This window comes from Convolutriloba macropyga, chromosome 8 (assembly GCF_964194025.1).
Source record: "Convolutriloba macropyga chromosome 8, txConMacr16.3, whole genome shotgun sequence".
NCBI classification, from domain to species: domain Eukaryota; kingdom Metazoa; phylum Xenacoelomorpha; order Acoela; family Convolutidae; genus Convolutriloba; species Convolutriloba macropyga.
This window is the reverse complement of record NC_134475.1, coordinates 58,577,642-58,605,315: the sequence shown is the minus strand read 5'-3', so window position 1 is coordinate 58,605,315 and position 27,674 is coordinate 58,577,642. Positions and strand designations below refer to the sequence as shown.

The 27,674-nt window shown below is 35.5% G+C and overlaps 1 protein-coding gene across 2 annotated transcripts in view; it reads left to right on the top strand.

The window, feature by feature from the left end:
* The window catches only part of LOC142344873 (uncharacterized), a 148,352-nt gene extending 121,574 nt beyond the window's left edge, over positions 1 to 26,778 (top strand). For both annotated transcript variants that reach the window (XM_075396910.1, XM_075396909.1), the window contains exon 20: positions 26,348 to 26,778. In XM_075396910.1, coding sequence (XP_075253025.1) covers positions 26,348 to 26,652 — 305 coding nt within the window. In that variant the 3' untranslated portion in view covers positions 26,653 to 26,778. The remainder of the gene's footprint in view (positions 1 to 26,347) is intronic.
* Positions 26,779 to 27,674: the final 896 nt, after the last annotated feature.

Genomic DNA, 27,674 nt, shown 5'->3' with positions numbered 1-27,674 from the left:
GAACCAAAGATTCCCCTAACCCAATTCGCAGCAAGAAAGACGGTCATCAACCACCATAGGAAAATACAGCGCCATACGAACCTTCACAAAAAGGACCAAAGAGCAAAGCTGAAGGACGAAAAGACCAAACAAAAAGAGGCAAAAGATTCACCCAAGAATCCTAACCTCGCTGATCTCTTGAAAATAAATTGCACGAAGGTTCCACCGAAGCGAAAATTCTTCCAGTCTCCGAAAAAGAGAAAGGCGCTACAAAGAGCCAAAAGAAGGAAACGCCACCCGATTCACAAAAAAAAGAGGCTGAAGACTTCGAAGACGCAACACAATTGCAACGCACCCTCGTTAAAGTAATCCGAGCAATGACTCGAATTACAATCCGCAAGAAGACTTCTATGTACACGCAGTAACCACAGGAAAGAAACGGAGAAGCCCGTGAAGTACGGTCAAACCGAAACTTTGACAACGGACGACGATAAAGACGAGTCATTATCAGTCTCATCAAGGAAACACTTCACATGCACTGCAAATATTCAACCAATTAACACAGCAGAGGACGAAGACCTATCCCAAACGAGAGCAGACCATCCCCGCACAACCTCCTCAAACGCCTGACGAGGACAATTCGATTATGCAGATTCAACTCGTGCACAACCAGGATGAAGTTCTAGCAGTCCAACAGGTCCACGTAGAGAGAAAGAGAGAGAGAGAGAGAGAGAGAGAGAGAGAGAGAGCTTGAACCTCATGAACCGTAAACAAACTCGTAAAATTTTGTTTATTCCCGAGGGGTAATGCGGTACATTGGTAACAAAGAAACCTTCAAATTTTTTATCTCCTGATGCAGTGAATTTGTAATAACATATGCAGTATGTATTTATCATCTTTTGCTATTGTCGCAATCGTCGCGCGATTTGCTCTCTTGTTGTTCAAGTAACAAGTACATATGCACTAATAGACAAACTGCGAAATGATCAAGAGCAGTTCTGCCTTGAAAGATAGTGAATACAATTTTGCGTATTACTCTCTTTTCGATTCACTATAATTTTCATACAGCTGAGGCCGCGTAGTACCACAATATCAATAATAATAATAGTAAAAATAATAATAGTAATAAAAATAATAACAATAATAATAATAACAATCAAAATGATGATAATAATAATAATAATGATAATAATAATAATAATAATAATAATAATAATAATAATAACAATAATAAGAATAATGATAATAATAATAAAAATAATATTAATAATAATAAAAATAATAATAATAATAACAATAATAAAAAATAATAATAATAATAATAATAATAATAATAATAATAGTAATAGTAGTAGTAGTAGTAGTAGTAGTAGTAGTAGTAGTAGTAGTAGTAGTAGTAGTAGTAGTAGTAGTATTAGTAGTAGTAATAGTAGTAGTAGTAGTAGTAGTAGTAGTAGTAGTAAAAGTAGTAGTAGTAGTAGTAGTAGTAATAGTAGTAGTAGTAGTAGTAGTAGTAGTAGTAGTAGTAGTAGTAGTAGTAGTAGTAGTAGTAGTAGTAGTAGTAGTAGTAGTAGTAGTAGTAGTAGTAGTAGTAGTAGTAGTAGTAGTAGTAGTAGTAGTAGTAGTAGTAGTAGTAGTAGTAGTAGTAGTAGTAGTAGTAGTAGTAGTAGTAGTAGTAGTAGTAGTAGTAGTAGTAGTAGTAGTAGTAGTAGTAGTAGTAGTAGTAGTAGTAGTAGTAGTAGTAGTAGTAGTAGTAGTAGTAGTAGTAGTAGTAGTAGTAGTAGTAGTAGTAGTAGTAGTAGTAGTAGTAGTAGTAGTAGTAGTAGTAGTAGTAATAGTAGTAGTAGTAGTAGTAGTAGTAGTAGTAGTAATAGTAGTAATAATAATGACTAAAAAAATAAAAAAATTTAACAATAGTAATAAAGAGAAAAATGATAACAAATTGGTTGTCATTGACCTGTTAACCACAAAACTTCACAATTAAGATTTGACTGGTCAACAAATGGAGTGATAAGCTTAGTGAAGCGAAGACTTCAAGCGGTTTCTAGTTTTTATATTGCTGAACTTAATTTTTCATTCAATTCGTACCAAGATATCAAAAAACTGGGTACGTTTTTCTTTTCCTGTTTTTATCTGAAAATGTTCACTCCCAGCTTTTTGTCCGCCACTGTTGTCATGGCAAAATGCAATCATTCGTTATGCCTAATCCCGTTGCAAAAATTCTGCCTCCTTTTTTATTGCAGCGAAAATCGGCTTCTTCGAAAAGCAAAAAAAATTGTTTCTCAAAGTTTTTTTGATGCCTTTATAGTTATGCGGGGACGGTACTTTTTTCATCTTCTCGGGTGACTATTTGAAAAAGTGTCAACATTTGGTAACATAACCGTACTGAGGAACCAACCAGCAACACTTGCACGTTGCCTGACAACAGTAGTAATTAGTTTTGTTGCAACTTGGTTTATAATTTCTAGTTTATAGTTCATTTTCGCTATAAGTGAACAGTAAGAAAAAACTTCATGTTGGCCGATCAATAACATTAGCGCAGAGATGAAAGAGTTGGATCATTGATAAGATCTTGTAAGAATCGTCTTTGAAAGATTTTTGGAAACCCTTCGTTTCTTGAAGAGAGATCGAGGTTCGGAGTTTTTGATGTTTAATATCCGCAAAATGATGGCTGAGGCTAATATTGGCCTTCTCATGAATTTTCTGACAATAAACAACTCTTGGTTTTCTATCTGTCTTTTTACAGCTTGCAGAGGAGGCGTATTGAGTTTCTATCTGTCTTTCTATGTTGCTTTTATAGGAAGTAGTTTTGTTCATATGGCATTGTGACCTAAAAGCGACAATCGGAAGAGCAGTACCCAGGTCGAGGTGGCCAGACCGAATTGAGCTCTGATCAGACCATCTTCGAGCGCACACATGTTCTCGGTGCGCTCGAATTACATGGTCTGAAAAAGGCTTCGAGCGCACTTTTGTCTGGACAATGGTCTGGAACTTGCCTGATCAGAGGCCACTTTGGTCTGGGACGGTCTGATCAGAGGTCACTTTGGTCTGGGGCGGTCTGATCAGAGGCAGTTTCAAGCGCACACTAGTCTGACCAGAGACCACGTCGAGCGAATTTTTTTTCAAGTTTTTTTTTACTGACATTCGTTGTCTCTGGTAAAAGTCAACAAAAAAAACACCATTCTGATCCAAACTCCATATGAAAATCTGATGAGTTTGATCAGAACCAAGGGGTCCAGCTGATAGCAACTACCGGTCCCCTCCAGAAAATATTTTGAATCAAAGTAGATCAAGACGTTTTTATGCAAAGCTGTCTAAATTCATTTATTCGGTTAAAAACATAAATAAATGGCATTTTCAATAATTTTTTGAGCATTTTTTTTGGTTTTAATTTCATTAGCAATACTTTTAGGATCGGTTTTTTGTTAGTTGAATATAAGATTGATAACATGGATTTTCATGAAATGAATATATTATAACGATATTGAGAGATTTGTTCATGTTCAAAATCATTCTCTGATCGGAATATTTTGAACGCACTTTAGTCTAAACAGAGGCAACTTCGAGCGCACTTTTGTTCGATCAGAGGTTATTTCGAGGGCACTTTTGTCAGATCAGAGGTGATTTCGAGCGCACTTTAGTCTGATCATAGGCAATTTCGAGCGCACTTCAGTCTGATCAGAGGCTATTTCGAGCGCACTTCAGTCTGATCAGAGGCAGATTCGAGCGCACTTCGAGCGCACAACGATCTTCGAGCGCACACTCGTCTGATCAGAGATGACTTCGGTCTGGGACGGTCTGATCAGAGGTCCCACTTGTCTGGGACGGTCTGATCAGAGGCGATTTCGAGCGCAACCTCAACCTGGGTAATGGTTAACAGACTCCTGCTAGGCGATAAAAGTCTTTGATCATGTGCTGCGTTCAGCGAATAACATTTTGACTTGGAGTTTTTTTGAAACAATGGAGAATATAGATAACCGTTTCTGGCCATTTTTCTGTCGAATTCGGACATTTTTTTACAATTTGCTTTTCTTTGGGAAATACTTTTACTTCATGTTGTGCTGAGATCTATCCCTCTGAGATTGAAAACAGTGTTTCTGAGAGCCTACCATTGCGCTTCAAGTATAAGAAGCTTCAAATTTCTCAATTTTTCGGTTTATTATTGAATTTTTTCATCGATTTCCTAATTTTTGGAACTTCAAGAGCACTATTTTCAAATACCAATGTATATGGCTTTTTCGGAGATTTCATGCATTAAATGCTTGTTTCCGAATCCATGTAGTTTTGTTTTTATAAAATTGCCTATGTGGTTATCCAGTTTAGGCAGTTTTTGTTCATTTTTTCTCCGTTTTTATTCGTATTCTGGTTTAAATATCGTAAAGTCAAATTTGCACCTACAAGATGTATCATTTTGTTCCAGTAGAGCCAATAAATTTATTAATAATGAAGTCATTTTTGTCGTTTAAACTTTTAAAATCAGGAAAAAAAGTTTTCACCAGTGCAATCTTTGAAAAAAATTTTGATATTTTTTGCAAATTATTTCATTGGTTCAACTCTTTGAACTCTGATTTCACTTTTCTCATATCTTAACAGGATTGCTATGTATTTTTTCTAAGCATCAAATAATAAATATTTAGTTTCAATTATTTCTCGCCTTCATTTTTTTCAATGTGGTTTTCATCTTTCGAAATAAAGATATTTTTTTGTTTCTTTATTTTAACAAGTCGTACAATTTCACAATATTCCAGCATGGATCATTCTGGCTTTTTCCGAAGACCTCTCCTTTTGTTGCTCCTGCTTTAACATTTGATTAACAAAAATAAATGATTTGATCCTGTTTTTTAGACAGCTTTTTGTTTGCTTTTTAATTGAGTTAATATACTGTAGCAGTGAGATTTCGCTGGAACTACTTTTGAACACTTGACTGCTTAGTACATTCTGAAACAAATACTGGGTCCTCGGTTTTCATAGTGAATATTTTTTTGCCTTCTCGTCATTTTTTTGTCCTTTTTCAAGAATAATTTATTGCTTGCTATAGTTTCAAACTAATTTTGTCTACAATATTGCCCCAGACAATTATTTTAAAATTTTGGTTTTTTATGGAACTGTCAAATAAAAATAAAATTTCCTTAGTTTTAAATTTAAGTATCCGTTATTTGCAAAAATTCAATTTAGTTTTCAGTACATAATCTGTCTTATGATTTCACAACGTGTGTGTTGACAAACGTTGATTGTAGAGTTGTAGTTTTTGTTAGACGGTTATAATGGTCTGTATCAATGTTTTAACCCTGTCTGTTGTTTGAGCCTATCAGATCATTGCCAACCGAAATCTTTTGGCCAATTCTCCACAAGGTTACTGCATGTTTTTAATAAATTCGAATTTTGCGGTATCAAGATTTCAGTGAGCTTTCATGGACAAAACTAATTCTTACGATTTTATTTCTCGTAGTGACGTTTATGTAAAATATACCAATCTAATTGATTAAATCTGTTGAAGTGAATGTTTCCTATATAAGACAAAAGATAGTCGTTTCGGCTGCAAAATTGTTTTTAGTAAAGTAATAGTCACAACAAAAAGGGCAGAAAAGCAAAAAATCAAGCAGTCTTGCGGCGTGCTAATTTTTTGTTCTAATTTTTAAGTAGACTTAGAAAATACTGTTTAACAAAAGTTGCTTCCTAGTAGTGGTGTTTTGTTCAAATCCAGTATTTTGACATTGATTTTTGATATTCGTTCATTTTTTATTCTGATTGTTCTTTGAATGGATGTCCTAATCCAATCATAGTACATTCTGGGTAAGTTCATTGGTTTACTCCATAAAAATTCTTTGAGTTGTATCAGGACCTGTCCTGCTATTTATTTTTTATTTCGTCGTCTGACGCTCTTTTTTGTTTTAAATTTTATTACACAGCAAAATTGAATAACCCTGAATAACCGAATTTTCTGAATGCCTTGTTCCTCTCACTGACTTCATTGGCGCGCGTGACGTCTTTTCTCCCTCTCTATAATCAAAATTTTTCAGTCAGTTGTGTGATAAACTTTTGATAACACATTTCTTACCTCACGCAAAAAAATGTTGTTTTCACTTGGAAACTTTAGTCTAAATTGAAGTAGTTTACAGTCAAAGGAACTCATATGTGTAACATAGGTCCCCAATACACACAATCTTCTGCAACTTTTATATTTCAAAACGGGATAAACACGTAACGCCCAGTGGGCATTAAGTTCTGTTGGATGCCCCAGGCTGATTTAAGTAGTCTTCCAGGTGTTTAGGGTGTTTTTATTTGCTCGGAAGGCCTAATTCTATGTTGAAATAGTCATTGTTGTAATTTTTGTTCCAAAACTGTTTCAGTTTTTTACGTTTTCTTTTGTCATTTTTGAAATTTTCTTTGCACGGGATAGCGATAACGCTTTTCAAAGAACATCAGACTATTTTGCAGCCCAGTGGAACTTTTTATGGCTCATTTTAGCTCATAGGCTTTCAAAGCACGATAAAGAAGTAAAAATTGCTGGACGATAAAGAAGTAAAAAGCACGATAAAGAAGTAAAAATAAAGAAGTAAAAATAAAGAAGTAAAAAAGTCAATAGACGTCATCATTAAAAAAATTTCAAAAAATGACAAAAACAAGGGAAACAGCATAATTTGGTTTTCAAAAACTTGAAAATTGACCCTTTCCCTTGAATATAGACGTTTAAGACTCAAGTACTATAAAAAACTAAAGCCAGTAAGGGCTTCACACCCTTACTGGCTATGAAGCACCCTTACTGGCTTTAGTTTTTTTATAGTACTTGAGTCTTAAACGTCTATATTCAAGGGAAAGGGTCAATTTTCAAGTTTTTGAAAACCAAATTATGCTGTTTCCCTTGTTTTTGTCATTTTTTGAAATTTTTTTAATGATGACGTCTATTGACTTTTGTTAAGACCCTGTGTAGCGTTCTGCAAGCTAGAAATGCTCTTCATGAATGTTTTATAAAGTATAGGTTTTCATAATGCAAAATCAATTTCAAAAAGTAGTAATCCCTGAACTTAGTGGCGGGGCAACTTTTCGAGGGCTTGATAATAGTTACTACATGATTTTCAGCTGAAACCAAATTGTTTTCAACATTTTAGTATCAAGAATACAAGCAGCTTTTTTGATAAAATTTTCGATTATTCTCGAATTTTTTGAATTATTTTTTGTCACTTTTTGATTTTATCAATCTCTAAGGATCACAGATATATTTTAGGTCTTGTAGATGGCTTAGTGGACAGATTCAACAGGCGACAGACCAAAAAAGAATTTCAACATAAAAAGATCACAAAATTTAAAAACTTCTGTTTTCATAACTTTTGCCATTTTCAAATTTTTAAAATAATTGTCATTATTTTCAAGTTTTTCTGTTTTAGTGGCAATCAATCCCCTTACTGACATTGTTCAATTGATCTGCGGCTTAAATAAACGTTTTATGCGTCTTTCTATCAACTTCTTGTCGTGTCTAGTCTTTTTTCCTTTTGTAAGATGTTCTCACACGTTTTTCCATGACTAGGAGCTTTTGAAACGGGATAAGGAGGTAAAACTCGGAGGGCATAAAATTGCAATAGAGACCTTTATTTGGCTAGGTTTACTTTGATATTTTTGAGCGTGTTTAGGGCATGAAAATGGGTAATATGGAAATTCTGACAGACAAAAATTTGGTTTACAGATATTAGTATCACGAATTTCAGCCACTATTCCAAAAAATTATTGGTAAATATTGGTATTTTCACCTTCAATATAAAAACTTTGTATATCATTGGTTTCATTGATTTTTAAAGCCCAGTAAAAATTTTTATGGCTTAAAGATGAGTTATTGGTCAATTATTTGAAATGGCTCAAATCTTTGAACTCTTTTGATGTTTAATTTGCACCTTCAAGAGTTCTCATTTTCTCCCAATAGAGCCAATTCGTTTATTAATATCGTAGTCTATTTTGTCGTTGAAACCTCGAAAATCAGCAAAAATGTTTTCACCAGTGCAATCTTTGAAACTTTTTTGATAATTTTTGCAAAATGTTTTAATGGTTTGAATCTTTGAACTCTGATTTCACTTTTTTATTTCTGTACAGGAAGATTGCTATGTATTTTCTCTGAGCCTCGAATAATAATTTTTTCAGTTCGTTTGTTTTTCTATATCATTTTTTCAATGTGGTTTTCAACTTTCGAAAAAAAAGAAATAATTTTTGTTTCTTTATTTTTACAAGTCTTACATTTGCACAATATCCTAGCATGCATAATTCAGGCATTTTCCGAAGACCTCTATTCTTGTTTGCACTTGCTTTAACAGCTGATTAAAAAGATAAATGGTTCAATACTGTTTCTTAGACATTTGTTTGCATTTTATTTGATTTAATATACTGTAGCATTGAGATTTCGCTGGAACTATTCTTAAAAACTTTGGCTGATTATTACATTCTGCAAAAATTATTGGGTTCTCAGTTTTTACAATAATTAGTTTTTTGCCTTCGTATCATGTTTTGTGTATTTTTTAAGATTAAATTAAGATTTTCTATAATTTTATTTAGTTTTGTCAACGATATTGCCCCCGACAATTATTTCAAATTTTGGCCTTTTTGAAGGATTTCTCAAATAAAAAAAAATTGTTTTATTCCTAAATTTTGGCATTTTTATTTGGAAATAATCGATTTAGTTTTTAGTACATAATCTTTCTTATGTTTTCACAACGTGTGTTTTGACAATCGTTAATTGTAGAGTTGTAGTTTTTTAAGACAGTTATATTGGTTTGCTTCAATGTTTTAACCTTGTCCGTTGTTTGTGCCTATCAATTCTTTACCAACCTAAATTTCTCGGACAGTTTTCCACAAGGTTACCGCAAGTTTTTAGTAAATTGGAATTTTGTGGCATCAAGATTTCAGTGAGCTTTCATGGACAAAACTAATTTTCATGATTTTATTTCTCGTAATGACGTTTATGTAAAATATACCAATCTAATTGATTAAATCTGTTGACGTGAATGTTTCCTATATAAGGCAAAAGATAGTGGTTTCGGCCGCAAAATTGCTTTTTGTAAACTAAAAGTCACAACAAAAAGGGCAGAAGAGCAAGAAATCAAGCAGTTTTGCGGCGTGCTAATTTTTTGCTCTAATTTTTAAGTAGACTTAGAAAATACTGTTTAACAAAAGTTGCTTCCTAGTAGTGGTGTTTTGTTCAAATCCAGTATTTTGACATTGATTTTTGATATTCGTTCATTTTTTATTCTGATTGTTCTTTAAATGGTTGTCCTAATCCAATCATAGTACATTCTTGGTAAGTTCTTTGGTTTACTCAATAAAAAATTTTTGAGTTGTGTCAGGACCTGACGTGTTATTTTTTTCGTCTTTTGTCGCTCTTTTTTGTTTTAATTTTTTCACACAGCAAATTTGAAGATTCCGAATTAGCTTAGTTTCAATAAATTATTGAGACTGTTTGTCTTTTTGGCTGGCATAATTGATTTGATCTGCTGGTCGAATACAATTTCCCGTTTTTCAATCTATTCAGTTGATCGCGTGTCAGGACTTGTCTTGCTATGTCTCTTTGAGACTAGTTCACACTTTTGCCGGTTTTTTATGTGAGTGGGAGGTCAAATTAGCGTGGTGATTTTAATCAAGATGCAGTAGAAAATTAAACACATAAGCGAGCTGTTATTTTTGATTTTTTCACTCAAAGATTTTTAAATTGATTGAGAAATCAGTATTTGAACCGAATTTTTGTTTTTGAGGGCAATTTTTTCCAGGTGCGGCAACGTAACTCTTGTTTTCACATTTTCTCTCCTAAGTACTATTAAGATGATACATATATGTTCTACTTGCGCCCATTTGAACTTGCAAGATTTCATCGGCAAACGGTTAATGCTTTTTTTACTGTGCTATCGTTATGTTAATACTATGCTTTTAATGCTATTTTATTGTTCACATTTTTGTCTTGTCTCTTAGTCTCATTAATGACATGTCTCGTCTGTTCCTAAGAATGCCTAAATTATTCGAATTAATTGTTTCAGTTCATAGTTTTTGCTTTTTATGAATTATGCGCTGTTAGTTTCCAAAAAAGTGTCAAGTTTAAAGCTCATTTTGACCTCTTTTGCTGATTCTTTTGTGGTCTTATCGGTTAGTCCCAGAAATAAAATTCCTTATTTAGAACTGCTAGAAGGTGTATTATGACATAGTCTGTGATTGCTGCCAATTTCTTTTAATTTTGGCCCTTTTTTGATCATTGATTCCCACATCTCTGTTGTTTTTTGTACTCATTCACTGATTGCGTAGTGCCCGACTTTATTTATTGTTAGAAACTCTAAATCTTTGAAAACTTTTTCCAATTGCTTTCATTTTTTGTGCCTAGATGGGTTCATGGGCGTTGTTGCCATATTTGTTGGATCTTGCTGTTGAAATGTTAATTTTCAATCCTTATTTATTTCAACTCTTTATTGCAATTAAGGACTTGTCCTGCTAATTTTTTTCCACTTTTATAGACTAAACTTGTATCACAGAAGACACGCATCAAATTTTTCATTCTTGATGCGATAAAACGATAGTCAGAGCGGCAAGAGTTGAAATTGTGTCTTTGTTTTTTTTCAACAAGAATCTCCCAGTTTAAGATACGAAGAAAATATGTCCATGCCGAAGATGAACGCATGATGGGCACATGAACGCACGAAATGAACAATGAACAAACGTTAAACGCACAAAATTTTGGTGGACACACGAAAATCTGAACATGAACGCACAAACGTCTGGACATGAACCCACAAAAGTCTGATGAACGCATAAAATTCTGCTGAACGCACGAACGTCTTGACGTGAACGCACGTAATGTCTTGACTCATGTAAAGTATGTATGCACGAAAATCTGAGCATTAACCCACGAAAGTCTAATGAACGCACGAAAGTCTGGTGAACGCACGAAAGTCTGGACATGAACGCACGAAAGTCTGATCATGAACGCATAAAAAATCGTGCGTTCATGTTCAGACTTTCGTGCGTTCATGTCCAGACTTTCGTGCGTTCACCAGACTTTCGTGCGTTCACCAGACTTTCGTGCTTTCATGTCCAGATTTTCGTGCGTTCATGTCCAGATTTTCGTGCGTTCATGTTCAGACTGTCGTGCGTTCATGTTCAGACTTTCGTGCGTTCATGTCCAGACCTTCGTGCGTTCACCAGACTTTCGTGCGTTCATGTTCAGACTTTAGTGCGTTCATCTCCAGACTTTCATGCGTTCACCAGACTTTCGTGCGTTCATTGGACTTTCGTGGGTTGATGCTCAGACTTTCGTGCTTTAATGTCAAGACTTTCAGCAGATTTTTTTTACGTGCATACAGACTTTACATGAGATTTTTTTTCACGTGCATACAGACATTACGTGCGTTCACGTCAAGACGTTCGTGCGTTCAGCAGAATTTTATGCGTTCATCGCTTTTGTGTGTTCATGTCCAGACGAAAGTCGGGATATAGGCCTTTTCCGTCTGGTGCGGTCTGGTACTTGCTTCCTTCTGGCACCTAAACCTGGGCAGCCTTCATTTGTTCATTCGGCAACCGTTGCAATCCTTTTATGGTATTGAAGTTTTTTCATACCGTTTTAGGACAAGACCATATTTTTTCATAATAATTAGAGAAATATGACATTCAATCATTTATTGCCACATGGTCTCTAATTTAAAGTTCAAAATTGAACGTAAAATTTATATTCGGTTCCTAAAATAACTCGCTAAATTAAGCGCCAGCAGCACAGTTGAAACAAATGCTTTCAAATTTACAACTTTCTAGTAGCAGAGAGTCCTCAAATTTGTTTTAAAGTTTGCAGCCTAGTCCTTAGCCGCTTTTTTGATTTTCGATCCACTGGAAAGTGAAACGTTATCGTTGCGCATATATAATGCAGTTCTGGAGTCTCACAAAATATAATTTAAACCGGATAGAGGGGTTGTTTTCTAAATTCCATAAAAAAACAGAAAACACAAAAATTTTGTTGCCGTGCTTTACTGACAAGTGCTCCAGTAATGCTACCAATAATTAAAATTGAGACTCGTCTAACTCCTCCTCTACTTCCCTGAGATATTCCGACGTCCTTGGCCTGACGGGACGAGAACACTTGATTCTAGATGTTTTCTTTCAAGTTTATAAAAGAGATCTCGTAGTTTTTTTCTTTAGGCCAGTTTTTGCGCCAATCAACACCGCGGATTCTGGAACTGTGGGTAGGAAGAACTTAAAAATTTGTTAGGGTCTATTAGGATTTACACATGCACAATTAATCATCAGTTGATCACGTTTTGTCTTCTATTTTTATCAAGTTGTTTTTTTATCTTACGTCATTTGTTTATTTAGTGCGGTCATGCTTGTCAACATCCTGCTTGAAGTATAACAAGTGTAATTTTTCTCACTTGTTGCCATTAATTTGAAAACACTTAACCTCACGTACTTAATATTACGCAACTAGGCTTAAAATTGAGGTTAAGAAATTGGATCTATTCGCCCCATCTATTAGGAGCTGTTGAAGAATTCTACAAGGACTGAACGCGTGATTTTTTTTCGATTAGATTTAAGTTTTTTCTTGAGTGTTTAGAAGAACGTTTAAATTCTATATAACTCTTACAACTCTTCCATCTCCAGAAATTCCAAATACACCAAAATTTGATAAAAGCCTCCTTATCACACTTTTATTCAGCTGTTTTTTCGGTTTTTATAAGAAGCAATTTAATTTTAATATTTGGAGAATCCTTGCAAAAAGGAGAGAGAGAGCAAACAAATTTGAGACAAAAAATAAACAGCTACAATTAAGGGCTGGGATGCGCACTAATTCCAACTTTCATTATCGAAAGCGCACTAATTCCAACTTTCTAATTCCAACTTTTTGATCTGCGTATTCTACCCCCAGGCAGTGAAAAACTGACCACTAACAGTACGTGTACGTTATTATATTTTCGATAGGGTTTTCAAATTAACTTTTTTATAACTATTCGTTCTTGTAATTCGTCCGCTTATTCCATCAGTGAAAGTTATTTTTATATAATGGCGATTGTGACATGTATGTGTCTATTGCAGTTTTCATGAATCGTTAAAAGTTATTGCAACTTATTTCGTTATCATACAGACACAAATTAGACACATCAGCTGAATTTGCGTAGGCGGGTATATTTTTTGTACCTCCATTATAGAAGTATTTTCCAGCTCAAAATGAACCGCCCGTGGACTTGTTTTTTCGTCTATATTATCGGATGCGCCGTAACTACAATGGCTTTTCCTTTAATTTCAGGTGAGAAAATAGAATTTCAATAAATTACTTCTGCTAAGTGAACATATCAATTCCTCAGACAAAATGAAATTGTCAAGTTTTGTTTTTTTGTTAATCTTAAAAATATACTTAGTTGTGTAAAGGGTTGGTCCGTTTTGGTGTTTGTTAAAACACGACTAAAAATTGCAGACTAAATGGGAAACGGAAAATTTGTAAATTACGAATTCTGTACAGGTTTTTGATCACATTGATCACGGTAAAGCTTTCATACATATTGATTTTGTTCAGCTAAATGTTTCATTCTGGGAAACGCCATAGATTGCGATGTGGTGTCAAGATTTCAATTCGAAAACAAAATTTTCAGAATTACGCTTCATCGTGAGCTCAAAAGGTTGGCTACTTTCTTCATTTCAACCTTCAATCTTTGCCATTTCAGCAATATTAATCAATGCGTTAAAACACTATCTATCCGAAATGATGGCTTAATGATTGTTCAAAATTGACACAAGACCTCTAAATTATCTGATGTCATTGATGGAAAAATTTAGACAGAAATTATATATTGATCACTCACTCACAACTTTCTTAACTTAAAAAAGTTTCCCCCACTTATGCCATTCTGAGGCTAATACATAGGCAAAAAACTAGACGCCCAAGCGGCACAAATAAATTGACAACAATGAATTTTAAAAAAGGCATTAAAATGTAATTACAAGAAAAAATGCAGCAAACTTTTGTTACAATTTGCTTTCATTGCAGCTGAATGGCTCAAAAGTAAATTCCAGGACAGATTTATTTTCAGAGTTTTCAAGATAATTGTTTTAAGGATAAGAAATTTAGAAAAAGGCAAAAATCAAATTTGCTGAAAAGAAGTTTATGGAAATCCGAAAAAAATCTATGTTGTCAAGCTGAAAAACGCTTAAGTCAATATTCCAAAAAAGCGAAGGAAGGCAACTTATTGCTCTCATTACATTCAGTTTGAAATTTGAAACATTCCCAAATTTCAAAGCCTTTAAAAGACCTTTCATCTGTAATCGTTACTTTGCCGATGTTACTTTTTGCGCTGCAATTCATTCTTTTAAAATCAAGTTCTTATCGAATTGAATTCGAGAAAAAATAAGTCAAATTATGCTGCAAATTGTTTCAAGAGTACTGTCACGAATTTCCGAATCACATATGGAAGGCAAAATTTTTGTTTTGCTTTTATTGTTGAAAAATCGTAGACACTAATGCAGTGTCGTCAAACTGTTTCATTTTTTAATACATCTTTATACTCATTTTAGCAATTCAAATAACAGAGCATTAAGAACAAACAGCACATTTTTAAAGTCCCTGTACTTTAATATGGGGAAAAGTGAACAAAAACCACTTATTAAAAACATTCTATTTTAAAAATGAAAAAAGAGAAAAGTGTGCTGCACCTTTATAGTAGTATTAAGCAGACAGAGAACGTCAAATATATTAGTGATCATCCGAACAAAAGAGATTAGTTCCTTAGTCGAGACCGTATAATTATCATGCACAAATGTCGCAGATTCTGCCAGAAAACTTTATCTTCCAAACATTGGCAGAACACTTGTTATCTTTTCAAGATTCTGCATAAAATTCATAATCTGGCAGTACCTGTTAGAATAATGGGTAACCTGACCGAAGCTGGGAAATATTGCACCTTGCAAAAACACTTTTTTCAGCACCTTTTAACCTTAATTAGGAAGAAGTTTCTATATTATTTACATTCGGCACTATTTGCTGATTTGTTTCGCATAACAAGTTTCTTGAGGCACTCTGCAACTTTTGAAAAAAATTACATTGAAATTTTTAATCACTATATTAAATAATTAAGCAGGTAAAAATTAATCAAATTTTGAGAAATTTTTGAGAAGAAGCTTTTAGGAAGAAAACAAAGCAATTCCTTGTTGATCCAAGAAATTGGGAAAACCACTTTCTGTTTTAAATGAAGACAAAATGGGTTGACCACCATAAAAATGAATTTTAAGAAAAGCATTTAAAAGCATTTCCAAGAAAAAATGCAGGAAACTTTTGTTACAATTTGCTTTCTTTGCAGCTGAATGGCTCAAAAGTAACTTCCAGGACAGATTTGTTTTCGGAGTTTTCAAGATAATTGTTTTAGGGATAAGAAATTTAGAAAAAGGCAAAAAACAAATTTGATGGAGAGAAATTTTTGGAAAGCCGAAAAAACTATGTTGTCAAGAACTCCAAAAAACCCTGAAGTCACAATTGCAAAAAAGCGAAGTAAGATAGCTTATTGCTCTCATTGCATTCAGTTTGAAATTTGAAACAATCCCAAATTTCAAAGCTTTGAAAAGACCTTTTAACTGAAATCGTTACTTTGCCGATGTTACTTTGTGCGCTGAATTTCATTTTTTTGAAAATGAAGTTCTTATTGATTTTTTATCGAGAAAAAAAATCAGTGTAGTTATGCTGCAAATAGGTTCAAGAGTACTGTGACAATTTTCGGATCACATATGGAAGTTATAATTTTTGTTTTGCAATTATTGCTGAAAAATCGTAGACAATAATGCAGTGTTGTCAAAATGTTCCCTTCTTTAATACATCCTTAAACTCATTTTACTAATTCAAATCACAGATCAATAAAAACAAACAGCACTTATTAAATGTCCTTGTACTTTAATGTTGGGAAAAGTGAACAAAAACAACTTATTAAAGACATAATAATATAATGAAAGACGTATTTTAATAATGAAAAAAGAGAAAAGTGTGCTGCACCTTTATAGTGGTATTAAGCAGACAGAGAGCGTCTTATATATTAGTGTTCAGCCAAACAAAACAGATTAGTTCCCTTGTCAAAACCGGATAATTATCATATATAAATATTGTAGATTCTGCCAGAAAAATTTTATCTTCCAAAAATTGGCAGAAAACTAATTATCTTGCAAGTTTGGGTTGTTGTACCTGATTTTGATTACCCAATATAGTTGAAAAAAAATTTTCTACGCACCACCTAAAATGTCTATCAAGATTTCGATAAATCATCGAGTATTACTGGCTAAAATATCTAAATCACTAAAGTAGTTTTCCAGCTAACCAATAATGTCTATTTACAGGTTTTTTAGGTACCAGTATTTCCCAATTCAGTTTAAAAATATTTTATCATAGGTCTGAAACTTCAAGTGTCTTCTGCAATGAATTTTAAATTTCATATGAGTTAATCTTCTTTTTCTATGAGCTGGTGTTATCAACTGCCATTAGTTCCTCAGTTAAGCACGGTTTGACTTTTCTTATCGAGTTTATATCGAGAAAAAAATCAGTGAAGTTATGCTGCATATAGGTTCAAGAGTAGTGTGACAATTTTCGGATCACATATGGAAGTCATAATTTTTGTTTTGCAATTATTGCTGAAAAATCGTAGACACTAATGCAGTGTTGTCAAATTGTTCCCTGATTGTTGTACCTGATTTTGTCTACCCAATATAGTTGAAAAAAATTTTCTCCGCACCACCTAAAATGTCTATCAAGATTTCAATAAATCATCGAGTATTACTGGCTAAAATATCTAAATCACTAAAGTAGTTTTCCAGCTAACCAATAATGTCTATTTACAGGTTTTTAGGTACCAGGATTTCTCAATTTAGTTTAAAAATATTTTATCATAGGTCTGAAGCTTCAAGTGTCTTCTGCAATGAATTTTAAATTTCATATGAGTTAAACTTCTTTTTCTACGAGCTGGTGTTATCAACTGCCATTAGTTCCTCAGTTAAGCACGGTCTGACTTTTTTTGTCCTAATGGGAAGATTTTTTCAAAAAAATTAATCTGTCAAGATTCTTACAAGAATCTTACAAGATTAAGTCTGTCTTGCAAGACCTTGCAACGATAACTCTGTCTTGTAAGATCTTATAAGATTAATTTTTTATTCTTATAAGATTTACTTTTGTTTTCAACTCTGGTGAGCAGTTACTAACTTTTCCGTTAAAATTTCCAATTCGGGTTCCCGCCCTCAAATTTAACTCGATTTTCACATTTCATATAAAGGCATTTGAGATTTGGCAGTTTTTGGGTGTAGTGAACAAGCTATCGCGTAATGCAGTATTTATCTCAGTTTGTTTTCTTTTTAGCCTGCATTAATTGGCTACCTCAGAATATGATCATAATAGTTTGAATATTTCCCAACACTGGGAATTAGTTTGAATATTTCTCAGCAAAGTGTTGTAACCAAAAAAAATGTCTCAGAATTGATTTTGCGTTCTGTCTCAGAATTTGTGTTCTTTGAAAATTGCAGTTAAAGTTATTATGTTGCAATTTAATTAACTCTAAGTCCATTGTCGTGTTTTGTTGTTTTCTGCTGTTTTATCTGAGCAAAATATGAACGTTTATATGCTTTCTATTGAAATGCATGGGCAAACTGTGTAACTCTGACAGAAGATTTAATTTAATATTTTGCTCTGTGCAAATAGGTCGCGACCGCACAATTACTGTACAAGTTTTTGGATCTAATAATTTACTTTTCAAATAACTTTAAATGAGAACGAAATTACTTCAAGTGTTAGCTAAAACTAGAAGAGATGTTTCTGTGTACATTTTTAAAGTTTGTCCGAAAGTATTTGAAGGCATTTTTAATGGTCCTGTTATATCTTATCTTATTGAATAGTTTAGGATTCGCGTTGCGAATGCTTTGTCTTAAGAATGTAGTAGCAAGTACAGGGCGGATACACAACTAATTGTGTATTACGAATTCTGATTATTGGAAACGCGACGCGGATCCACTGCTAAGTTTAACTTAGGATTATGAAGAGCGTTTGCAGAGTAACTTGAATTCAGATTGACTAAATGAAATTATGATTACTAATAATAAACTGGTATGAACAAAATATGAAATAATTTAGTAGACTAACGGGAATATTAATATAGGTGAATAAAAAGAAGTCATAACTTTTAGTTATAAAACACATGATATAATTATAGATATAGAGGGTAAATAATTTAGTACACATAAAGGTTTCGATATATTTTTAGGTATCCATACGTATCACATTTCCCTCGTGACAAAAAAAAAATTTTAATGTATTTACAATTTTTTAGTATCAACACAAAGCATGAAATTGAATGAGATGAACATAACTTAACTCAAAATGTAGGGGTACTACTATTGTTAAATAATTGTGTAAGTGTAAAGCGAATACGCGTCAAATTTTCAACATGTAAAGTGAATACATTATACTGAATAATTTAAATGCACACACAGAAATAAATGGATTCGCAGGGCGAATACTGAAATAAATTAAAGGCTAACAATTGAAGATGAACTGTAATCAATTAAAAGTAAAATTAACATTAAATTTGGATCAGAGGAGCGGGAACAAGACTAAATAAATGAATGTAGTTTAAGATAGTTTTGCTGAGTTTTTGGACTTAAATTTCATTCTCTGCATCCCAAACCGACATTTCCCGTTCTTGCTCATATTCAAAATATCTAACTCTGGGGTCCGGTGGTGAAACTTGTCCCAATTGTAAGTCGGGTCGGGGTGGTGACGGGATTCTAGATTGTTCGGCCGTTTGGATGAGAGCTACCACCGAATCTGTCTGTTTTGATCGTTTCTTCTTTTTTTATTCTTGCGCTTCTTTGGTTGAGCAGAACTTGATGAAGCCAGAGAACTTGTAGGGGAAATGTCGGCATCTGTGAAGCCATAGAATTGGGTTCGATTGCGCTTGCGGCCTTTTGTTTGGTCGTCTTGTGTCTGTGCGGGGGGTACTTGTGATGCAGGTGTAGGTGGAGCCGGTACAATCGAAATGAGGGGCTGGTTTTGAGCTGGTACATCTTCTTGAATATCAGCTGTGAGGACATTAAGGCGTCTTTTGAACTGTGGTTTGGTCGGCTTGCGTACCGTTAGCGCACGCGATACCTTTGAGTTTACAGATGATACTACCGATGTAGTGTCACGTTGTCGATGTCTAATTTTGATTTCGCCCCTCTTCTGTTTCTTAAGATCGTTACTATGCTTCGCGATCTTAAATTCTGTGGTCTTTTCGTAGGGAGCAGGGCGTCGCTTGGCATATACCCACAAGTTGGTGGATCTTTCGGCTTTAGTTCCAAATTTTGCGAGATCACTATCTCGGATTTCACTGGGGTTCTGCCAGGCTCATTGATTATCGTCGTGGTTGGTGACGATTCGGTGACGAAGGATCCAGGCTTTAGTACTTCGTACAGACCCGCCAGTTGTCTTTTTGCTCGTTTCTTTTGTGGTAATTTTCGAGCCAGTTTGACATTAAGGGACTGTTCTGTCCTGGGTATAGGGTCTGTGATCTGCGGATGAGTAATGAAACGGGACTCTTTATTGTAGGATTCTCGATAGCGTTGACCTGCATCTAAGGAGGCCTGGCACATCTTTTGCTCTATTTCAATGTCACTTCTGTTGGCACTGATTCATCCATTTTCGTCCAGCAAATCCTCCGCAGAAACTGTTTCAGCATCTAAATAGTGATTAACAATTTTTTCATAAGTTAGATTTTGACTTGATGGAAGTGTGCTAATATTCCTTAAAGGAGTATTTGCAGGACGACCAAAATGAGCTTCAAAAGGTGTTATCTTTGTTGTTTTCTGTTTAGTTATTCGTAAATCAGAGACTATTTGTTTTATTGCTTTAGCTCTGGAAAATGTATCTTTATTTTCGGCTTTCATGCAAGATAAACGTCTTTTAATTGTTTGGATCATTCGCTCCAACAATCCAATAGCTCTATGATCACCGACCGGAGCGTCGAGAATGTCGATATTATTTTCATTACAATAGTTTGTAACTTGTTTACCTACAAGACAAGTTGCTTGGTCTAAGCGTATTGTTCGCGGGATTCCATGAGTATATGCATAATCACGAAGAATTTTTACTACGTTAACCCCATTAGCATTGTCGAATATTCTAACAGTTGGATATTTTGAGTAACGGTCAATACATGTTAAGAAATAAATGTTTTTATCTTTATCATTAATTATCGGACCCCCAAAATCAATCTGTATTTCTTCGTTTGGTTCTTGACAAGCTTTGTGTGGGTGCCATTTAGATTTTGGTATGATAGGTTTCAGATTCTTACCAATATCTGTACACGGGACGCAATCAGATGTTTTTGCTAAAATTTCCCTATGCATGTAGGGTCACCATGCATATTGAGAGAGAGAGAGATCATCCCCCAACTACCCGGGTGCGTCATGTGGATGGATTCGAGCACCGCCTCCTTAATAGAGTTTGGAATGGCCACGCGTTGTTCAACACACAGACACCCAGATTTCACGTGTAAGTCCTTCCAAAAGGAGTGGATGTATGTGCTCACTTCTTTACAACGGGCCTCATCATCCTGCATTACACAATCGCGGATCTCTTTCAACACCGCGTCTTTGCTCGTGAGGACCGCCAGGAAAGATTTAGTGAAGAGCTGGTTGAGGTTGTTTTCAAATACCTCTTCCCGAGAGAGCTCGATGTCATATTCCTCGGGTGATGATGATGCTTGGGTGTTGCTGGGTCCGGCTCTTGTAGATGAGATGGGGGTGGATTGGGTGCGGAATGTCACTCTTGGGGTGTGTGGTGAAGTTGGTGGATTGTTTTGTGGTGCCTCTTTTGCTGACATGTTGATGTGAAGTACTTGCTGTGTGGAGCTAGCTATCAAATGGCAATTAGAATTTTGCGACTGGATTCGCGATGCGAGTGTGGTATCAGATTGAAGCAATTGATTTGCACGGCAATTAAAGTTAGAATTGAATTCAGAATTGTAATTGTTTAGTTGTGCTCGAGGAATGAATGGATTAATTGAGGCATTTGAATTATGCGCGCTAATTTTAGCAGGTTTGCAAGAGTGGACGCGCGTCGGGTGTACTTGTTGCTTATAATTACTAGTTATGTGCCGCTTTTGGAAAGGAATTTTATTCGCGTTACTAAATAAAGATGTAATCGCGTCGCGGATACGGGAAGTTGTTGCTACCATAAATAACTCATCGTATTGATTGACACTTTTAGCGTTCTGATTTGGTTGTCGCGAAATATAATCAACCAACCCCATTCTGGTACCAGGAATATGTTCGATGTTAAAATCAAATGGTAACAAACGGTCAATCCATCGTGTTAATCTACTGTTGTAGGTTTTATTAGAGCGGTGTGATTTTAAGACTGAAAGAAGTGCTTTGTGATCTGTTAAAACTGTGAAAGTTTTTCCAAATAGATAATATTTAAAATATTCAATGGCCCAAACCACCCCAAGTAATTCGAGTTCATTTACACTACAGCGTTCTTCATTGCTATTAAGAAAACGAGATGCAAACGCTATTGTTTTCCACCCTTCACAATCTAATTGTTCAAGCGCAGCGCCTAAGCCTTGGCGGGATGCATCGCATTTGATGCGCATTTCCAGTGTTGGATTAAAATGAGTATTTTCTGTAGCGTTTGCGATAACAGTTTTGATATGTTCAAAATGTAATTGATGATTCTCATTCCAAATAAATTTTTTGTTTTTCTTTAATAAAGGTCGAAGAGGGTGGCATATTTTGGCGGGATTAGGTATAAATTTGCTTAGAAGGTGAGAGCTACCTAAAAATGATCGTAATTGTTTCAATGTTTTTGGGGCTTTTATTTCCGCAATTGCCGCTGTTTTAGATTCGATAGGTTTAACACCACTTTGTGAGAATGTAAAACCAAGCCAATTTATGTGATGTTTTGCGAAGTGGCATTTGCTTAAATTAATTCTAAGGTTATCCGCTTCAAGTTTTTGGAGACATTTGTATACGTATTTGAGGTGCAATTCCTGGGTGCCTTTGCTAACTACGATTATGTCATCCAGAAAACAGTATGTGTTAGTCAGCCCAACCAATGTGTAATCCATTGCCTTTTGAAACTCGGCCGGCATATCCGTAAGGCCATAAAATCCCGTTTTAAAACGATACGTACCTGTTGCTTCGCCGCAAATGATATTAAAATTACAATGACGTGCGGTATGTGGATGCAGCTTTAGTTGGCTATAGGCATATTTTAAATCTATTGTTGAAAAATAGACATTATCTCCCAGATTTGAGTTATTAATATGTTGTGAAATTGAATCGATGAGACTATCTATGTTTGGCATTTGATACTTGTTTTTGTGGATCGCTTTGTTTAATATTTTCGAATCAAGAGCTAATTTTACAGATTTGTCCTTTTTGACCGTAATTACAATAGGAGATATGAAGTTTTTATCCGAACATTCTTGTAATTTTTCAATGTGTCCTTGTTCAGAAAGTTTCTTTAGCTCAGCGGATACTTTGTCTAATAAATTTATAGGAAAACGGCGGCCTTTTTGGTGTGAGGGGGTATAATGTTTGTGGAATTTTGAACGAACTGTATGTACTTTGGACATACCAATTCTGGAGATTAGGTCAGGATAATCAATAGCAATCTGTTTTTTGATTGGGCAATATTCTTGATCTACCTGATTGATTGTTACATGATTACTTGATTGATGTATTGAAAGTCCAACAGCTGGAAACAAATCTCTACCCAATAGAGAACGATGTCCATCCGCCACTACTTGAATTTCGATTGGATTCGCGTACCAATTGCTGCTTTGAATTGAAGTTTGGAGAATGCCCACCGTATGAATATGTTCATTTGAAAATGTTTTCAATTCTTTAGGATTCGCTTCGCGTATCCACTTCGATTTTGGGTCATGGGAAATGATTGAGTTCGCCAAGGATTCATTTATTATTGTGCATACGCTGCCCGAATCCACCAAAACATTTGTTGATGTATTGCCGAGAGTTACAGGGAGATTGGTTGCGTCCACCGAAGTTGCGGAATCTGTTGAAGATATTACTGCTACACAGTTATCTTCATCTGAAGAATAGTTTGACTCCAAATCGGAATCAAAATTGGCCGAAATTTGATTGACGTCTTCCGTTTGATCGTCTTTTTCTACGTTATTGACCCGCGGTTTAGGTTTTGGGTACGAATTGGGATCTTTAGGTTTGCGACAAACCTTTGCGAAAAGGTTTTCAATACCACAGTTATTGCATCTTTTTCCCCGAGCGGGACATTTATTACGGTGGTTGGAGGTCCAATTAGATCCACAGAAATGACAGGTTGTAGGCTTTTTCCGTGCTGTTGTGTTCAAATTGGAAAAAGGGGTTCCATTCGCGATACGTGTCCGTTGTACTTGGTTAACCGTTGATTAACCGTTGACTGTGACTCGGGTTTGCTTGCGTTCATTTTTAGTTGGTTGAGTGAACCCATCTCAATATTAATTGCTATTGCCAGTGCTTTTTCCGGATCAACTGTTTCTTTAAGAAGTTCCTTCTGAATGTCTTCATTTTGCATATTCGCGATAAAGACATCCCGGATGATAGTGTCCCCTTTATCTCTTAGATCACAGTTTTCCGAAAGTTCTTTGAGATGTCCATAGAACTTCTCAATAGGCTCTCCCTTTTGCTGTTTTCGTGTGAGGAAGAGGTATCTATCGAAGGTTATATTATGGATCCGAATGAAAGTTGTATTCAGAACATCCCAAAGATCCTTCGTTGAGATTGTTTCGAGGTTGATGGTTGAATTTTTTGAGTTGAATACACGCCGCCCTTCCATGCCTAAGCTCAAGTACATCAAAGAGGATGCTTTTCGATCACATAACTTCCACGGTTTGTCACCACAAAGTACGCCGACTGTAATGACACGTTGACATTGATTTTTCCACGCTGTTTTTGCCTGCTCATTGCGGGTACGTCGATCTCGCTCTGATTGTGCCGTCGGGTTGTCAACTGCGTCCTCATATGCTGGTTCAGGAGGTAAGAGAACATGTTCTGGAGGGTCCACCAAGAGAAGGTCCACTTCAATTCCCTCTCTAGCGAGGATTGCGAGTTTCAATTGTATTCTCCAAAACTCCCAGTGAATTGGGGGTTCTAGTGTCGCCTTTTCCCAAAAGGGTTGAATTCCAAGTGGGGATTTGCCGCTGTCCTTTGTCGCTGGCTGCGCCATGTTATATCTTATCTTATTGAATAGTTTAGGATTCGCGTTGCGAATGCTTTGTCTTAAGAATGTAGTAGCAAGTACAGGGCGGATACACAACTAATTGTGTATTACGAATTCTGATTATTGGAAACGCGACGCGGATCCACTGCTAAGTTTAACTTAGGATTATGAAGAGCGTTTGCAGAGTAACTTGAATTCAGATTGACTAAATGAAATTATGATTACTAAAAATAAACTGGTATGAACAAAATATGAAGTAATTTAGTAGACTAACGGGAATATTAATATAGGTGAATAAATAGAAGTCATAACTTTTAGTTATAAAACACATGATATAATTATAGATATAGAGGGTAAATAATTTAGTACACATAAAGGTTTCGATATATATTTAGGTATCCATACGTATCACAGGTCCCGATCATTTTCAGTTTATTAATTTTGTGACTGTCCCAACCAAAATATATTCAAAAGGAATCTTCTTTTTGTGTTTTTCTCTCTTAGGCAATTACAGCTAACCTCTAGTTGAGGGTAGTCTTTGGGGAAATTTAAAAATCGGAAAAAAATGGATCTTCTCAGCTCTCAATTTGTATTTATCTATTTCTCTGTCCTCAAAATTTGCCAAAAAACGGCCCTCATCTGAAGGTAAATAGACGCCACGTCTCAACGAAACTTCTGCCCCCATTCGCTTCATGGAATTTAAAAACAATAATTTCGGGCACAAGACAACTGCGTATCCGCTAATGAGTAATCATCTCAGTCTGAAACTTCCACAAGACACCAAGAAACTTTCATTCCAAGTTCAAGGATAAGGTCGTTTTTATATTTGGGTTTCTTAATCACATTTGGGTTATTTTTGGGAAAAAAACTCATTTGCCTTAACTAATCGGGATCTTTTCCGTTTGCGCCCGAGTCTTAGTGGATGGATATCATTTGCACCCCAAGCGCATACGCGCCATTTTTTACATAATCACTATGTTACGTATGACATTGGGTCTGCAGCTCATAAAAAGAATAGTTGATCCTCATAACGTATCATAGTTCCATTTGCTCGTATCTGTCACTCTGATTCATAATTTACAATCAGATTACACATGTGCGGTCATCTGCGGCTAAGCAAATTCAGTTCAATTTTGCTTCAGGTTTGGAAATATCCGTCCTCATTTTGAGCAAGTATGACAAGAAAGACGACCGTGACAAGATTTTTTAAAATTGCTCCACAACATCACCCCCCCCCCCACTTCACCTCCAATCCCTACCCCTGCGCATCGTTAAGGGCTTAAGTGTCCCGTGCAGCCAAAGACCCCCTCCCACCGTCCCCCCCCCCGGTGCACCCCTCCCCCCACTGCGCTCACCTCATGCCCCTTATTAAGCGGAAGCCGATGTTAGTCGGTTATGCTAAAATCATTTCCGCGCCCTGTTATCCACGTTCACAAACCCGTAGTTAACAACATGTTGATTAGATTGAAATAGCGGAAAACCAATTAGTAATTAATTACAAACTTGCCTCTCGACAATAAATGTGGACAAGGGAGATAAAGTGCCTTTTTTGCTTCGAACCAAATCTTAGCTCACGAAAACAATTAGATCACCAAAATGGTTCTGAAGTATTTTCCAATTAAATTTGAGCAATACGGTTAGGGGTTAAGTGAGTGCTCAAGCCCATGGACAATTTCTACGTTATTCGCCCATAAGTGATGAAATTTAAGTTTTTCAATCAGGTTTGTCCACGGTTAAAGTATAGCCTTTTCATCTTGAATAACAATGATTTTATATGAGAAATTTGGGACGAAGTACTGTCACGGCTGTCCTCTACAAGCCAAAACAGACCCCCGAAAATTATCAAATTGCAGTTGTGCTAGTAAATGAAAAAAAAAATCGGAACCCGAACATGCAGGCTTTAAAAACCCCCATACCACTTACCTGCCAGATTTTAAAATGCCAGATGTTCCTGCATACAGTTCAAGATTGTAAAACTGCTGACATTTCAAAACTTACGAAGTTCGTGTTTCAAGCAAGGCTACGTGACTCTGCTGAAGTTACTTCGAAATTTCGATTTAATAGTGAGCCAACCGCAAAACTGTTTTCGGTTAATTGCAGATCTTCTCAGCAACTTCATCAGAGTGACGCAATGCATAAATATATATTGTTATCGCAATATTAGAAAACTGAACTCTGTGAGTTTAGATGAGGACTGGAAACCTGTTCCTTTCAACCACCTGCCCGCTAGCCGATTCGAAATTGAGCAGAACATGTTCAACACTCACGGAATGAAGAAAGACCTGCAGGACATCGGCTGTTCCCTCAAACAACACTTTCTCCGGGAGGTATACCTCAGTGACACGGTTAAGAATGGCGCAATTGCAAAGGTCAAATGCTCTGGAGAAATTTACTTTCTGTCCTGGTTTGTTCACGCATCAGACGGTAGACTTGAAGTTAAAGTTACGGACCAGTTTCCTACCGAGTCGTTTGGGACAATGTTTCCGGAATGAAGCATTCCTATGTCCTCACATCTAATTTCGTCACATTCATGCAATTGATTATTTACTTATTTACTGCCTGCGTAATAAAAATAAATTCAATTTTTCAACAGCTGAATAAAAAATGCATTCAATAAACGGTTTTCGATTAACTTTCAGTTTGAATCGTTTCCGGATATAGACTGTTCCATAAAGTTGTAACGCAAGCGAACGTTTCAAAAACATTGGAAAGAGTTAAAAGGTCCTACAAAGTAACTTAAAACATGCGAACATTCTTATAAAATTGAACTTACGGATGAAAACACCCATATACTAGAGAACAATGAATGCCCCTTTTGAATCGTTGGAGTTTTTCAAACGTTTGCGTGAGTTGCAATCTTGTAAAACTTATAATTGCCAAATAGTGCACGCTTAATAGTGCAGTTTAGGATACATCATACGATAGTCTGCCCCCTTAAAACTGAGATAAGCGAACATCCCAGGCTGAGGTCCCAGACCGAAAGTCAATATGTCCAGACCGAAATGAACGCACAAGGGGGGGTGTCGTGCGCACGGTCTGGAAACACGAATGAACGCACCATATTCTGAACATAGACAACTTCGAACGCACGATAGTCTGGACAAAGTATCTTCGAACGCACGATAGTCTGGACATAAGCAACGAAAATTTTTTGAATGGAAACAAGAATGCAAAAATCTGATTAGCGCATGTTTGTCTAAACACTCGTACTAGAATGCCCACTCAAGTGAAAGCTTTCTACTATGAAAACCTCAACTCACTTGAGTTCAAAAGTTACAAATTGTCGGACGCAGGAAAAGTCGCATGTATCCATCATTTTGCTTTGTTTAAAACAATTTCAAATCCAGAATTATAGACCATTGCTGAAGTTGCAAAGCAAAATCAAGCTTTAATTACTGGGTAGTTGCCACCCCTTTCAGCCAATACTTTCATCGATCACATTTTATTAATTTTGAATGCAACAACTGCTGGGGCACTTCATCACAACCATCACCCTAAGATATATAAACTTGAA